Source organism: Oncorhynchus masou, unplaced genomic scaffold (assembly GCF_036934945.1).
Source record: "Oncorhynchus masou masou isolate Uvic2021 unplaced genomic scaffold, UVic_Omas_1.1 unplaced_scaffold_5225, whole genome shotgun sequence".
In the NCBI taxonomy this organism is placed as follows: Eukaryota; Metazoa; Chordata; class Actinopteri; order Salmoniformes; family Salmonidae; genus Oncorhynchus; species Oncorhynchus masou.
The window spans coordinates 1-17,500 of record NW_027011633.1 but is presented as its reverse complement, the minus strand read 5'-3'; the positions used below and the strand labels follow the sequence as shown (position 1 = coordinate 17,500).

Sequence of the window (17,500 nt, the reverse complement as noted above, 5' to 3'; positions counted from 1 at the left end):
GGCTCTCCTAGACTAGAGCCTCTTTTGGAGGGTCTCCTAGACTAGAGGCCCTCCTGGAGGCTCTCCTAGACTAGAGACTCTCCTGGAGGGTCTCCTAGACTAGAGGGTCTCCTGGAGGCTCTCCTAGACTAGAGGCTCTTTTGGAGGGTCTCCTAGACTAGAGGGTCTCCTCTCCTATAATTACCCTTCATTATATTAGTCAGACATGACTGGCCTTTAGACGTTAATGTGAATTATCCTTCATTATATTTATGTCATTAAAGTCCCATTAAAGTTTGGCTCCGTTTTCTGGCTTCTCATCAGCTTTGGGTTGGACATGTAGGCTGTAGGCTGTAGGTTGTAGGCTGAAGGCTGTAGGCTGAAGGCTGTAGGCTGTAGGCATTTCATCTCCACGGTGACATGAGGCTGTAGGCTGTAGGCATTTCATCTCCACTGTGACATGAGGCTGTAGGCTGTAGGCTGTAGGCTGTAGGCTGTAGGCATTTCATCTCCACTGTGACATGTAGGCTTTTTTATTTATTTACATGGAAAAATAGATTTTAATATTATTCCATTGTTGGCCTCTAATCCAATTTTGATCTGACTAATTGTTTGATATTGTGATTTATTTTATGTTTCCTTAAAAATCCTTCTTTAAAATGTATTTGGGATCGGTGTCCCTTCCTCGGGACGGTCGAGCTAACGTAGACTAATGCGATTAGCATGAGGTTGTAAGTAACAAGAACACTACCCAGGACATAGACATATCTGATATTGGCAGAAAGCTTAAATTCTTGTTAATCTAACTGCACTGTCCAATTTACAGTAGCTGTTACAGTGAAATAATACCATGCTATTGTTTGAGGAGAGGGGACAGTTATGAACTTGTAAAGTTACCAATAAACCAATGAGGCACATTTGGGCCGACTTGATACAGCACTTTGAACAGAAACTCAATGGTTCATTGGATCAGTCTAAAACTTTGCATATACACTGCTGCCATCTAGTGTCCAAAATATAAATTGCACCTGGGCTGGAATAATACTTTATGGCCTTTCTCTTGCATTTCAAAGATGATTGTTCCACTGGATGTCAGAAGGTGAATTCACCAATTTGTAAGTCGCTCTGGATAAGAGCGTCTGCTAAATGACTTAAATGTAAATGTAAATGGTAGAAAAAAAATACAAACAAATTTTGTATTTTTTTTTTGTATTAATTTTTACCAGATCTATTGTGTTATATTCTACTACATTCCTTTCACATTTCCATAAACTGTGTGTGTTTCCTGTCAAATGGTACCAATAATATGCATATCTTGCTTCAGGTCCTGAGCCACAGGCAGTTAGATTTGGGTCATTTTAGGTGAAAATTGAAAAAAAAGGGGGCTGATCCTTAAGAGGTTGTCTCCTCCCCCTTCTTTAACCCGTCTCCTCCCCCTTCTTTAACCCGTCTCCTCCCCCTTCTTTAACCCGTCTCCTCCCCCTTCTTTAACCCGTCTCCTCCCCCTTCTTTAACCCGTCTCCTCCCCCTTCTTTAACCCGTCTCCTCCCCCTTCTTTAACCCGTCTCCTCCCCCTTCTTTAACCCGTCTCCTCCCCTTCTTTAACCCGTCTCCTCCCCCTTCTTTAACCCGTCTCCTCCCCTTCTTTAACCCGCCTCCTCCCCCTTCTTTAACCCGTCTCCTCCCCTTCTTTAACCCGTCTCCTCCGCCTTCTTTAACCCGTCTCCTCCCCTTCTTTAACCCGTCTCCTCCCCCTTCTTTAACCCGTCTCCTCCCCTTCATCTACACTGATTGAAGTGGATTTAACAAGTGACATCAATAAGGGATCATAGCTTTCACCTGGATTCACCTGGTCAGTCTGTCATGTTCCTAGTGTTTTATACACTCAGTGTAAACATGTACACACACACTACACACACACTACATACACACTACATACACACTACACACACACTACACACACACTACACACACACTACACACACACTACACACACACTACACACACACTACACACACACTACACACACACTACATACACACTACACACACACTACGTACACACTACACACACACTATGTACACTTACAAACACACTCCTCTGTTTCTGAGGCAGCACTGACCTCACGGAGTGAGAGAACACGCTTTTACCTATATCCTTCTCTCTCTCGCTCTCACGCTCGCTCTCTAGCTCTCACGCTCGCTCTCACGCTCGCTCTAAAGCTCGCTCTCTAGCTCTCACGCTCGCTCTCTCTCTCCATGTATCTCTCTCTCCCATCTCTCGTCTTTCTCTCTCTCCCATCTCTCCTCTCTCCTCTCTCTCTCCCATCTCTCGTATCTCTCTCTCTCCCATCTCTCCTCTCTCTCCCCATCTCTCCTCTCTCTCTCCCATCTCTCCTCTCCCTCCCCATCCCTCCTCTCTCTCCCATCTCTCCTCTCTCTCCCCATCTCTCCTCTCTCTCCCCATCTCTCCTCTCTCTCCTCTCTCTCCTCTCTCTCCCCATCTCTCCTCTCTCTCCCCATCTCTCCTCTCTCTCCCCATCTCTCCTCTCTCTCCCAATCTCTCCTCTCTCTCTCCCATCTCTCCTCTCCCTCCCCATCTCTCCTCTCCCTCCCCATCTCTCCTCTCCCTCCCCATCTCTTCTCTCTCTCCCATCTCTCCTCATCTCTCCTCTCTCTCTCCCATCTCTCTCTCTCTCTCCCATCTCTCCTCTCTCTCCCCATCTCTCCTCTCTCCCATCTCTCCTCTCTCTCCCCATCTCTCCTCTCTCTCCCCATCTCTCCTCATCTCTCCTCTCTTTCCCCATCTCTCCCTCCCTCTCTAAGCGGATGGAGGAAGTCATTAAATCCTCTGGTAGAAGGAGGCATTAGAACAGGGAGAATAAACGGAGTGAGGAAGAGAGCTTAAAGAGAGAAAGAGAGAGGGAGAGAATTTGTTTGATTCTCCCTCCCTCTTCCTTCCATTGTCTAGCATATGCATTCCTGCCTCCCTCTCTCCCTCCCTCCCTCCCTCCCTCCCTACATCTCTGTGGTATAACAATATGAGGTCCATCATAGAACTCTGATTAAACCACAGAACTCTTTTAATGGGTGGACACAGACGCACACACACACACACACAGACACACAGACACACACACACACACACACACACACACACACACACACACACACACACACACACACACACACACACACACATGGTTTAACAGGGGGTAGTGTAGTTAATGAAGTGCTAGAATGAAGTGCTATTCTGATGGTTCTAAATGTGTGAGGGCAGTTAACCTATAGAAGACATTATTACAGACAGTTAACCTATAGAAGACATGATTACAGACAGTTAACCTATAGAAGACATTATTACAGACAGTTAACCTATAGAAGACATTATTACAGACAGTTAACCTATAGAAGACATTATTACAGACAGTTAACCTATAGAAGACATTATTACAGACAGTTAACCTATAGAAGACATTATTACAGACAGTTAACCTATAGAAGACATTATTACAGACAGTTAACCTATAGAAGACATGATTACAGACAGTTAACCTATAGAAGACATGATTACAGACAGTTAACCTATAGAAGACATTATTACAGACAGTTAACCTATAGAAGACATTATTACAGACAGTTAACCTATAGAATACATTATTACAGACAGTTAACCTATAGAAGACATTATTACAGACAGTTAACCTATAGAAGACATTATTACAGACAGTTAACCTATAGAAGACATTATTACAGACAGTTAACCTATAGAAGACATTATTACAGACAGTTAACCTATAGAAGACATTATTACAGACAGTTAACCTATAGAAGACATGATTACAGAGTTAACCCATAGAAGACATTATTACAGAGTTAACCTATAGAAGACATTATTACAGACAGTTAACCTATAGAAGACATTATTACAGACAGTTAACCTATAGAAGACATGATTACAGACAGTTAACCTATAGAAGACATGATTACAGAGTTAACCTATAGAAGACATTATTACAGACAGTTAACCTATAGAAGACATTATTACAGACAGTTAACCTATAGAAGACATGATTACAGACAGTTAACCTATAGAAGACATGATTACAGACAGTTAACCTATAGAAGACATTATTACAGACAGTTAACCTATAGAAGACATGATTACAGACAGTTAACCTATAGAAGACATTATTACAGACAGTTAACCTATAGAAGACATTATTACAGACAGTTAACCTATAGAATACATTATTACAGACAGTTAACCTATAGAAGACATTATTACAGACAGTTAACCTATAGAAGACATGATTACAGACAGTTAACCTATAGAAGACATTATTACAGACAGTTAACCTATAGAAGACATTATTACAGACAGTTAACCTATAGAAGACATTATTACAGACAGTTAACCTATAGAAGACATTATTACAGACAGTTAACCTATAGAAGACATTATTACAGACAGTTAACCTATAGAATACATCATTACAGACAGTTAACCCATAGAAGACATTATTACAGACAGTTAACCTATAGAAGACATGATTACAGAGTTAACCTATAGAAGACATGATTACAGAGTTAACCTATAGAAGACATTATTACAGAGTTAACCTATAGAAGACATGATTACAGAGTTAACCTATAGAAGACATGATTACAGAGTTAACCTATAGAAGACATTATTACAGAGTTAACCTATAGAAGACATGATTACAGACAGTTAACCTATAGAAGACATTATTACAGCCAGTTAACCTATAGAAGACATTATTAAAGACAGTTAACCTATAGAAGACATTATTACAGACAGTTAACCTATAGAAGACATTATTACAGAGTTAACCTATAGAAGACATTATTACAGACAGTTAACCTATAGAAGACATTATTACAGACAGTTAACCTATAGAAGACATTATTACAGACAGTTAACCTATAGAAGACCTTATTACAGACAGTTAACCTATAGAAGACCTTATTACAGACAGTTAACCTATAGAAGACATTATTACAGACAGTTAACCTATAGAAGACATTATTACAGACAGTTAACCTATAGAAGACATTATTACAGACAGTTAACCTATAGAAGACATTATTACAGCCAGTTAACCTATAGAAGACATTATTACAGACAGTTAACCTATAGAAGACATTATTACAGACAGTTAATAACCTATAGAAGACATTATTAGAGACAGTTAATAACCTATAGAAGACATTATTACAGACAGTTAACCTATAGAAGACATTATTACAGCCAGTTAACCTATAGAAGACATTATTACAGACAGTTAACCTATAGAAGACCTTATTACAGACAGTTAACCCATAGAAGACATTATTACAGACAGTTAACCCATAGAAGACATTATTACAGACAGTTAACCTATAGAATACATTATTACAGACAGTTAACCTATAGAAGACATTATTACAGACAGTTAACCCATAGAAGACATTATTACAGACAGTTAACCTATAGAAGACATTATTACAGACAGTTAACCCATAGAAGACATTATTACAGACAGTTAACCTATAGAATACATTATTACAGACAGTTAACCTATAGAAGACATTATTACAGACAGTTAACCTATAGAAGACCTTATTACAGACAGTTAACCTATAGAAGACATTATTACAGAGTTAACCTATAGAAGACATTATTACAGACAGTTAACCTATAGAATACATTATTACAGACAGTTAACCTATAGAAGACATTATTACAGACAGTTAACCTATAGAAGACATTATTACAGACAGTTAATAACCTATAGAAGACATTAGAGACAGTTAATAACCTATAGAAGACATTATTACAGACAGTTAACCTATAGAAGACATTATTACAGCCAGTTAACCTATAGAAGACATTATTACAGACAGTTAACCTATAGAAGACATTATTACAGACAGTTAACCTATAGAAGACATTATTACAGACAGTTAACCCATAGAAGACATTATTACAGACAGTTAACCTATAGAATACATTATTACAGACAGTTAACCTATAGAAGACATTATTACAGACAGTTAACCCATAGAAGACATTATTACAGACAGTTAACCTATAGAAGACATTATTACAGACAGTTAACCCATAGAAGACATTATTACAGACAGTTAACCTATAGAATACATTATTACAGACAGTTAACCTATAGAAGACATTATTACAGACAGTTAATAACCTATAGAAGACATGATTACAGACAGTTAACCTATAGAAGACATTATTACAGACAGTTAACCTATAGAAGACATTATTACAGACAGTTAACCTATAGAAGACATTATTACAGACAGTTAACCTATAGAATACATTATTACAGACAGTTAACCCATAGAAGACATTATTACAGACAGTTAACCTATAGAATACATTATTACAGACAGTTAACCTATAGAAGACATTATTACAGACAGTTAATAACCTATAGAAGACATGATTACAGACAGTTAACCTATAGAAGACATTATTACAGACAGTTAACCCATAGAAGACATTATTACAGACAGTTAACCTATAGAATACATTATTACAGACAGTTAACCTATAGAAGACATTATTACAGACAGTTAACCTATAGAATACATTATTACAGACAGTTAACCTATAGAAGACATTATTACAGACAGTTAACCTATAGAAGACATTATTACAGACAGTTAACCTATAGAATACATTATTACAGACAGTTAACCTATAGAAGACATTATTACAGACAGTTAACCTATAGAAGACATTATTACAGAGTTAACCCATAGAAGACATTATTACAGACAGTTAACCTATAGAAGACATTATTACAGACAGTTAACCTATAGAAGACATTATTACAGACAGTTAACCTATAGAAGACATGATTACAGACAGTTAACCTATAGAAGACATTATTACAGACAGTTAACCTATAGAAGACATTATTACAGACAGTTAATAACCTATAGAAGACATTATTACAGACAGTTAACCTATAGAATACATTATTACAGACAGTTAACCTATAGAAGACATTATTACAGACAGTTAACCTATAGAATACATTATTACAGACAGTTAACCTATAGAAGACATTATTACAGACAGTTAATAACCTATAGAAGACATTATTACAGACAGTTAACCTATAGAATACATTATTACAGACAGTTAACCTATAGAAGACATTATTACAGACAGTTAATAACCTATAGAAGACATTATTACAGACAGTTAACCTATAGAATACATTATTACAGACAGTTAACCTATAGAAGACATTATTACAGACAGTTAACCTATAGAATACATTATTACAGACAGTTAACCTATAGAAGACATTATTACAGACAGTTAACCTATAGAAGACATTATTACAGACAGTTAACCTATAGAAGACATTATTACAGACAGTTAACCTATAGAAGACATTATTACAGACAGTTAACCTATAGAAGACATTATTACAGACAGTTAACCTATAGAAGACATTATTACAGACAGTTAACCTATAGAAGACCTTATTACAGACAGTTAACCTATAGAAGACATTATTACAGACAGTTAACCTATAGAAGACATTATTACAGACAGTTAACCTATAGAAGACATTATTACAGACAGTTAACCTATAGAATACATTATTACAGACAGTTAATAACCTATAGAAGACATTATTACAGACAGTTAACCTATAGAATACATTATTACAGACAGTTAACCTATAGAAGACATTATTACAGACAGTTAACCTATAGAATACATTATTACAGACAGTTAACCTATAGAAGACATTATTACAGACAGTTAACCTATAGAATACATGATTACAGACAGTTAACCTATAGAAGACATTATTACAGACAGTTAACCTATAGAAGACATTATTACAGACAGTTAACCTATAGAAGACATTATTACAGACAGTTAACCTATAGAAGACCTTATTACAGACAGTTAACCTATAGAAGACCTTATTACAGACAGTTAACCCATAGAAGATATTATTACAGACAGTTAACCTATAGAAGACATTATTACAGACAGTTAACCGATAGAAGACATTATTACAGACAGTTAACCTATAGAAGACATTATTACAGCCAGTTAACCTATAGAAGACATTATTACAGACAGTTAACCTATAGAAGACATTATTACAGACAGTTAATTAACCTATAGAAGACATTATTAGAGACAGTTAATAACCTATAGAAGATATTATTACAGACAGTTAACCTATAGAAGACATTATTACAGCCAGTTAACCTATAAGGAAGACATTATTATGGGAGACAGTTAACCTATAGAAGACATTATTACAGACAGTTAACCCATAGAAGACATTATTACAGACAGTTAACCCATAGAAGACATTATTACAGACAGTTAACCTATAGAATACATTATTACAGACAGTTAACCCATAGAAGACATTATTGCAGACAGTTAACCCATAGAAGACATTAACCTTACAGACAGTTAACCGAAGACATTATTACAGACAGTTAACCTGTAGAAGACATTATTACAGACAAGTTAACCTATAGAATACATTATTACAGACAGTTAATAACCTATAGAAGACATTATTACAGACAGTTAACCTATAGAAGACCTTATTACAGACAGTTAACTATAGAAGACATTATTACAGAGTTAACCTATAGAAGACATTATTACAGACAGTTAACCTATAGAATACATTATTACAGACAGTTAACCTATAGAAGACATTATTACAGACAGTTAACCTATAGAAGACATTATTACAGACAGTTAATAACCTATAGAAGACATTATTACAGACAGTTAATAACCTATAGAAGACATTATTACAGACAGTTAAATCCTATAGAAGACATTATTACAGACAGTTAACCTATAGAAGACATTATTACAGACAGTTAACCTATAGAAGACATTATTACAGACAGTTAACCTATAGAATACATTATTACAGACAGTTAACCCATAGAAGACATTATTACAGACAGTTAACTATAGAAGACATTATTACAGACAGTTAACCTATAGAATACATTATTACAGACAGTTAACCTAGAAGACATTATTACAGACAGTTAACCTATAGAAGACATTATTACAGACAGTTAACCCATAGAAGACATTATTACAGACAGTTAACCTATAGAATACATTACAGACAGTTAACCTATAGAAGACATTATTACAGACAGTTAATAACCTATAGAAGATATGATTACAGACAGTTAACCTATAGAAGACATTATTACAGACAGTTAACCTATAGGACATTATTACAGACAGTTAACCTATAGAAGACATTATTACAGACAGTTAACCTATAGAATACATTATTACAGAAGTTAACCCATAGAAGACATTATTACAGACAGTTAACCTATAGAATACATTATTACAGACAGTTAACCTATAGAAGACATTATTACAGACAGTTAATAACCTATAGAAGACATGATTACAGACAGTTAACCTATAGAAGACATTATTACAGACAGTTAACCCATAGAAGACATTATTACGACAGTTAACCTATAGAATACATTATTACAGACAGTTAACCTATAGAAGATATTATTACAGACAGTTAAATATAGAACATTATTGAACGGTCATTAGAATTACAGACAGTTAACCTATAGAAGACATTATTACAGACAGTTAACCTATAGAAGACATTATTACAGACAGTTAACCTATAGAATACATTATTACAGACAGTTAACCTATAGAAGACATTATTACAGACAGTTAACCTATAGAAGACATTATTACAGAGGTTAACCTATAGAAGACATTGTGCAGACAGTTAACCTATAGAAGACATTATTACAGACAGTTAACCTATGAAGTTATATTATTACAGAGACAGTTAACCTGAAGACATGATTACAGACAGCAACTGTATAGAAGACATTATTACAGACAGTTAACCTATAGAAGACATTATTACAGACAGTTAATAAACTTACAGAAGACATTATTACAGACAGTTAACCTATAGAATACATTATTACAGACAGTTAACCTATAGAAGACATTATTACAGACAGTTAACCTATAGAATACATTATTACAGACAGTTAACCTATAGAAGACATTATTACAGACAGTTAATAACCTATAGAAGACATTATTACAGACAGTTAACCTATAGAATACATTATTACAGACAGTTAACCTATAGAAGACATTATTACAGACAGTTAATAACCTATAGAAGACATTATTACAGACAGTTAACCTATAGAATACATTATTACAGACAGTTAACCTATAGAAGACATTATTACAGACAGTTAACCTATAGAATACATTATTACAGACAGTTAACCTATAGAAGACATTATTACAGACAGTTAACCTATAGAATACATGATTACAGACAGTTAACCTATAGAAGACATTATTACAGACAGTTAACCTATAGAATACATGATTACAGACAGTTAACCTATAGAAGACATTATTACAGACAGTTAACCTATAGAAGACATTATTACAGACAGTTAACCTATAGAAGACATTATTACAGACAGTTAACCTATAGAAGACATTATTACAGACAGTTAACCTATAGAAGACATGATTACAGACAGTTAACCTATAGAAGACATTATTACAGACAGTTAACCTATAGAAGACATTATTACAGACAGTTAACCTATAGAAGACATTATTACAGACAGTTAACAAGAGGCAAACAGAGGACTGGTTAGTGAGGAGGATCAACCTCTCTGATGTGTGTGATCACTCTCTCTCTGATGTGGGTGTGATCACTCTCTCTCTGATGTGTGTGTGTGATCACTCTCTCTCTGATGTGTGTGTGTGATCACCCTCTCTCTGATGTGTGTGTGATCACCTTCTCTCTGATGTGTGTGTGATCACTCTCTCTCTGATGTGTGTGTGTGATCACCCTCTCTCTGATGTGTGTGTGATCACCTTCTCTCTGATGTGGGTGTGATCACTCTCTCTCTGATGTGGGTGTGATCACCCTCTCTCTGATGTGTGTGTGATCACCCTCTCTCTGATGTGTGTGTGTGTGATCACCCTCTCTCTGATGTGTTTGTGTGATCACCCTCTCTCTGATGTGGGTGTGATCACCCTCTCTCTGATGTGTGTGTGATCACCCTCTCTCTGATGTGTGTGTGATCACCCTCTCTCTCATGTGTGTGTGTGATCACCCTCTCTCTGATGTGTGTGTGTGTGATCACCCTCTCTCTGATGTGGGTGTGATCACCCTCTCTCTGATGTGTGTGTGTGATCACCGGCAGGTAGCCTAGTGGTTAGAGTGTAGAGGCAGGCAGGTAGCCTAGTGGTTAGAGTGTAGGGGCGGCAGGTAGCCTAGTGGTTAGAGTGTAGGGGCGGCAGGTAGCCTAGTGGTTAGAGTGTAGGGGCGGCAGGTAGCCTAGTGGTTAGAGTGTAGGGGCGGCAGGGTAGCCTAGTGGTTAGAGTGTAGGGGCGGCAGATAGCCTAGTGGTTAGAGTGTAGGGGCGGCAGGTAGCCTAGTGGTTAGAGTATAGGGGCGGCAGGTAGCCTAGTGGTTAGAGCATTGGACTAGTAACTGAAAGGTTGCTGGATCGAATTCTCAAGCTGACAAGGTAAACATCTGTCGTTCTGCCCCTGAGAAAGGCAGTTAACCCACTGTTCCCCTGGACAAGGCAGTTAACCCACTGTTCCCTTGAACAAGGCAGTTAACCCACTGTTCCCCTGGACAAGGCATTTAACCCACTGTTCCCCTGAACAAGGCAGTTAACCCACTGTTCCTCTGAACAAGGCAGTTAACCCACTGTTCCCCTGAACAAGGCAGTTAACCCACTGTTCCCCTGAGCAAGGCAGTTAACCCACTGTTCCTCTGAACAAGGCAGTTAACCCACTGTTCCTCTGAACCAGGCAGTTAACCCACTGGTCCCCTGAACAAAGCAGTGTGTGGTGTGGTGTGTGTGTGTGGTGTCAGTCCATGTGAGTGAGGCTGTTGTTTAGAGAGAGGGGGAGAAGGGGGACAGCATGAGAAAAGAGGGGCAAGGGATGGAGGGAGAGAACTGTGTGTGTGTGTGTGTGTGTGTGTGTGTGTGTGTGTGTGTGTGTGTGTGTGTGTGTGTGTGTGTGTGGTGTGTTGGAGCCAGAGCTGCAGAATAATCACATTATGTGTGGTCTGGCGACCCGGCCATTGTCCAGCCGTAGTGTGATTCCTGGTAGTCCTGTAGCCATAGGGAGAGATTGGGTCTGTCTGTCTGTCTGTCTGTCTGTCTGTCTGTCTGTCTGTCTGTCTGTCTGTCTGTCTGTCTGTCTGCCTGCCTGTCTGTCTGCCTGTCTGTCTACTCCACACTGTCTCCTGCTGTCCTATAGCCGTAGGGATAGATTGGGTCTGTGTGTCTGTCTGTCTGTCTGTCTGCCTGTCTGTCTGTCTGTCTGTCTGTCTGTCTGTCTGTCTGTCTGTCTGTCTGTCTGTCTGTCTGTCTGTCTGTCTACTCCACACTGTCTCCTGCTGGTGTGTGACGGAACAGCAAACACACACACAGAGGCTGGACTGTGTGTGTGTGTGTGTGTCTGATATTGGCCAATGCGATAACACTTCCTGTTTCCTGTCTTTTCCACAGTGCCGGCATCGCCGTGGGTTTCTATGGAAATGGGGAGTCATGTGATGGAGCCAACCGCCTGGCGTATTCTCTACGGCACGCCAACCGCACCGTGGCAGGGGTCGACAAACTGGTGGGACACACACACACACACACACACACACACACACACACACACACACACACACACACACACACACACACACACACGTATACTCCAAACACAAGCACAGAGCTCTAACATCCCTCCAATTTCATTCTACCACACTAAGAGCTAACATCCCTCCACTGTCGTCCTACCACACTAAGGGCTAACATCCCTCCACTTTCATCCTACCACACTAAGGGCTAACATCCCTCCACTTTCATCCTACCACACTGAGGGCTAACATCCCTCCAATTTCATCCTACCGCACAGAGCGCTAACATCCCTCCAATTTCATCCTACAACACTAAGGGCTAACATCCCTCCACTTTCATCCTACCACACAGAGCACTAACATCCCTCCAATTTCATCCTACCGCACAGAGCGCTAACATCCCTCCACTTTCATCCTACAACACTAAGGGCTAACATCCCTCCACTTTCATCCTACCACACTGAGGGCTAACATCCCTTCACTTTCATCCTACCACACTAAGGGCTAACACCCCTCCACTGTCGTCCTACCACACTAAGGGCTAACATCCCTCCACTTTCATCCTACCACACTAAGGGCTAACATCCCTCCACTTTCATCCTACCACACTAAGGGCTAACATCCCTCCACTGTCGTCCTACCACACTAAGGGCTAACATCCCTCCACTTTCATCCTACCACACTGAGGGCTAACATCCCTCCACTTTCATCCTACAACACTAAGGGCTAACATCCCTTCACTTTCATCCTACCACACTAAGGGCTAACATCCCTCCACTGTCGTCCTACCACACTAAGGGCTAACATCCCTCCACTTTCATCCTACCACACTAAGGGCTAACATCCCTCCACTTTCATCCTACCACACTGAGGGCTAACATCCCTCCACTTTCATCCTACCACACTAAGGGCTAACATCCCTCCACTTTCATCCTACCACACTAAGGGCTAACATCCCTCCAATTTCATCCTACCACACTAAGGGCTAACATCCCTCCAATTTCATCCTACCACACTAAGGGCTAACATCCCTCCAATTTCATCCTACCACACTAAGGGCTAACATCCCTCCAATTTCATCCTACCACACTAAGGGCTAACATCCCTCCACTGTCGTTCTACCTCTCAACACATTCCAGATTGTCAAAAAAACACTCACAAATGTGTCTCTCTCTCTCTCTCTGTAGGTGACGGACAGCGCCGTGTCTCTGAACCAGACAGTGGAAGGAGGTCTGGTCCAGTTGGAGACGGTCTACTCGGAACAGACTGACTACGTGTCCATCGTCCAGAAGCTCCAGGGTCAGCTGGATGAGCTGGTCAGACTCATGGTGGACATCCCCTTCTGGGGAAACTCTGACATCTCCCTAGAAGACCTGGCCTTCAAGACGGAAGCCTTTGACTGGTACAGGTGAGTTACACCTGTATACATGTACCACACAGGGTTAGTATTACAGTTCCATCTGCTGGACTAGACCTGCCTTCCTCTTATATACTGTCTGTACCACACAGGGTTGGTATTATAGTTCCATCTGCTGGACTAGACCTGCCTTCCTCTTATATACTGTCTGTACCATACAGGGTTGGTATTACAGTTCCATCTGCTGGACTAGACCTGCCTTCCTCTTCTATACTGTCTGTACCATACAGGGTTGGTATTATAGTTCCATCTGCTGGACTAGACCTGCCTTCCTCTTATATACTGTCTGTACCATACAGGGTTGGTATTACAGTTCCATCTGCTGGACTAGACCTGCCTTCCTCTTATATACTGTCTGTACCATACAGGGTTGGTATTATAGTTCCATCTGCTGGACTAGACCTGCCTTCCTCTTCTATACTGTCTGTACCATACAGGGTTGGTATTATAGTTCCATCTGCTGGACTAGACCTGCCTTCCTCTTATATACTGTCTGTACCATACAGGGTTGGTATTACAGTTCCATCTGCTGGACTAGACCTGCCTTCCTCTTATATACTGTCTGTACCATACAGGGTTAGTATTATAGTTCCATCTGCTGGACTAGACCTGCCTTCCTCTTATATACTGTCTGTACCATACAGGGTTGGTATTACAGTTCCATCTGCTGGACTAGACCTGCCTTCCTCTTATATACTGTCTGTACCACACAGGGTTAGTATTATAGTTCCATCTGCTGGACTAGACCTGCCTTCCTCTTATATACTGTCTGTACCATACATTACAGTTCCATCTGCTGGACGAGACCTGCCTTCCTCTTATAAACTGTCTGTACCATACATTACAGTTCCATCTGCTGGACTAGACCTGCCTTCCTCTTATATACTGTCTGTACCATACAGGGTTAGTATTATAGTTCCATCTGCTGGACTAGACCTGCCTTCCTCTTATATACTGTCTGTACCATACAGGGTTGGTATTATAGTTCCATCTGCTGGACTAGACCTGCCTTCCTCTTATATACTGTCTGTACCATACAGGGTTAGTATTATAGTTCCATCTGCTGGACTAGACCTGCCTTCCTCTTATATACTGTCTGTACCATACAGGGTTAGTATTATAGTTCCATCTGCTGGACTAGACCTGCCTTCCTCTTATATACTGTCTGTACCATATATTACAGTTCCATCTGCTGGACTAGACCTGCCTTCCTCTTCTATACTGTCTGTACCATACATTACAGTTCCATCTGCTGGACTAGACCTGCCTTCCTCTTATATACTGTCTATACCATACAGGGTTAGTATTATAGTTCCATCTGCTGGACGAGACCTGCCTTCCTCTTATATACTGTCTGTACCATACAGGGTTAGTATTAGAGTTCCATCTGCTGGACTAGACCTGCCTTCCTCTTATATACTGTCTGTACCACACAGGGTTAGTATTATAGTTCCATCTGCTGGACGAGACCTGCCTTCCTCTTATATACTGTCTGTACCATACAGGGTTAGTATTATAGTTCCATCTGCTGGACTAGACCTGCCTTCCTCTTATATACTGTCTGTACCATACAGGGTTAGTATTATAGTTCCATCTGCTGGACTAGACCTGCCTTCCTCTTATATACTGTCTGTACCATACAGGGTTAGTATTATAGTTCCATCTGCTGGACTAGACCTGCCTTCCTCTTATATACTGTCTGTACCATACAGGGTTGGTATTACAGTTCCATCTGCTGGACTAGACCTGCCTTCCTCTTCTATACTGTCTGTACCATACAGGGTTAGTATTATAGGTCCATCTGCTGGACTAGACCTGCCTTCCTCTTCTATACTGTCTGTACCATATATTACAGTTCCATCTGCTGGACTAGACCTGCCTTCCTCTTCTATACTGTCTGTACCATACATTACAGTTCCATCTGCTGGACTAGACCTGCCTTCCTCTTATATACTGTCTATACCATACAGGGTTAGTATTATAGTTCCATCTGCTGGACGAGACCTGCCTTCCTCTTATATACTGTCTGTACCATACAGGGTTAGTATTAGAGTTCCATCTGCTGGACTAGACCTGCCTTCCTCTTATATACTGTCTGTACCACACAGGGTTAGTATTATAGTTCCATCTGCTGGACGAGACCTGCCTTCCTCTTATATACTGTCTGTACCATACAGGGTTAGTATTATAGTTCCATCTGCTGGACTAGACCTGCCTTCCTCTTATATACTGTCTGTACCATACAGGGTTGGTATTACAGTTCCATCTGCTGGACTAGACCTGCCTTCCTCTTATATACTGTCTGTACCATACATTACAGTTCCATCTGCTGGACTAGACCTGCCTTCCTCTTATATACTGTCTGTACCATACAGGGTTAGTATTATAGTTCCATCTGCTGGACTAGACCTGCCTTCCTCTTATATACTGTCTGTACCATACAGGGTTGGTATTACAGTTCCATCTGCTGGACTAGACCTGCCTTCCTCTTATATACTGTCTGTACCATACAGGGTTAGTATTACAGTGCCATCTGCTGGACTAGACCCGCCTTCCTCTTATATACTGTCTGTACCATACATTACAGTTCCATCTGCTGGACGAGACCTGCCTTCCTCTTATAAACTGTCTGTACCATACATTACAGTTCCATCTGCTGGACTAGACCTGCCTTCCTCTTATATACTGTCTGTACCATACAGGGTTAGTATTATAGTTCCATCTGCTGGACTAGACCTGCCTTCCTCTTATATACTGTCTGTACCATACAGGGTTAGTATTATAGTTCCATCTGCTGGACTAGACCTGCCTTCCTCTTATATACTGTCTGTACCATACAGGGTTGGTATTACAGTTCCATCTGCTGGACTAGACCTGCCTTCCTCTTATATACTGTCTGTACCATACAGGGTTAGTATTATAGTTCCATCTGCTGGACTAGACCTGCCTTCCTCTTATATACTGTCTGTACCATACAGGGTTGGTATTACAGTTCCATCTGCTGGACTAGACCTGCCTTCCTCTTATAAACTGTCTGTACCATACAGGGTTGGTATTACAGTTCCATCTGCTGGACTAGACCTGCCTTCCTCTTATATACTGTCTGTACCATACAGGGTTAGTATTATAGTTCCATCTGCTGGACTAGACCTGCCTTCCTCTTATATACTGTCTGTACCACACAGGGTTAGTATTATAGTTCCATCTGCTGGACTAGACCTGCCTTCCTCTTATATACTGTCTGTACCATACAGGGTTGGTATTATAGTTCCATCTGCTGGACTAGACCTGCCTTCCTCTTATATACTGTCTGTACCACACAGGGTTGGTATTAGAGTTCCATCTGCTGGATGAGACCTGCCTTCCTCTTATAT

General features: G+C 39.9%; 1 protein-coding gene across 1 annotated transcript; it reads left to right on the top strand.

Annotated features, from left to right (window-relative positions):
* Nucleotides 1-702: 702 nt before the first annotated feature.
* LOC135535867 (protein tweety homolog 3-like) lies at nucleotides 703-14,117 on the top strand (the record flags this gene model as incomplete). Its single annotated transcript, XM_064962286.1, has 3 exons — nucleotides 703-710; nucleotides 12,591-12,702; nucleotides 13,897-14,117. Coding segments are annotated over exons 1-3 (341 nt in total), but the record flags the coding sequence as incomplete, so codon positions are not given.
* Nucleotides 14,118-17,500: the final 3,383 nt, after the last annotated feature.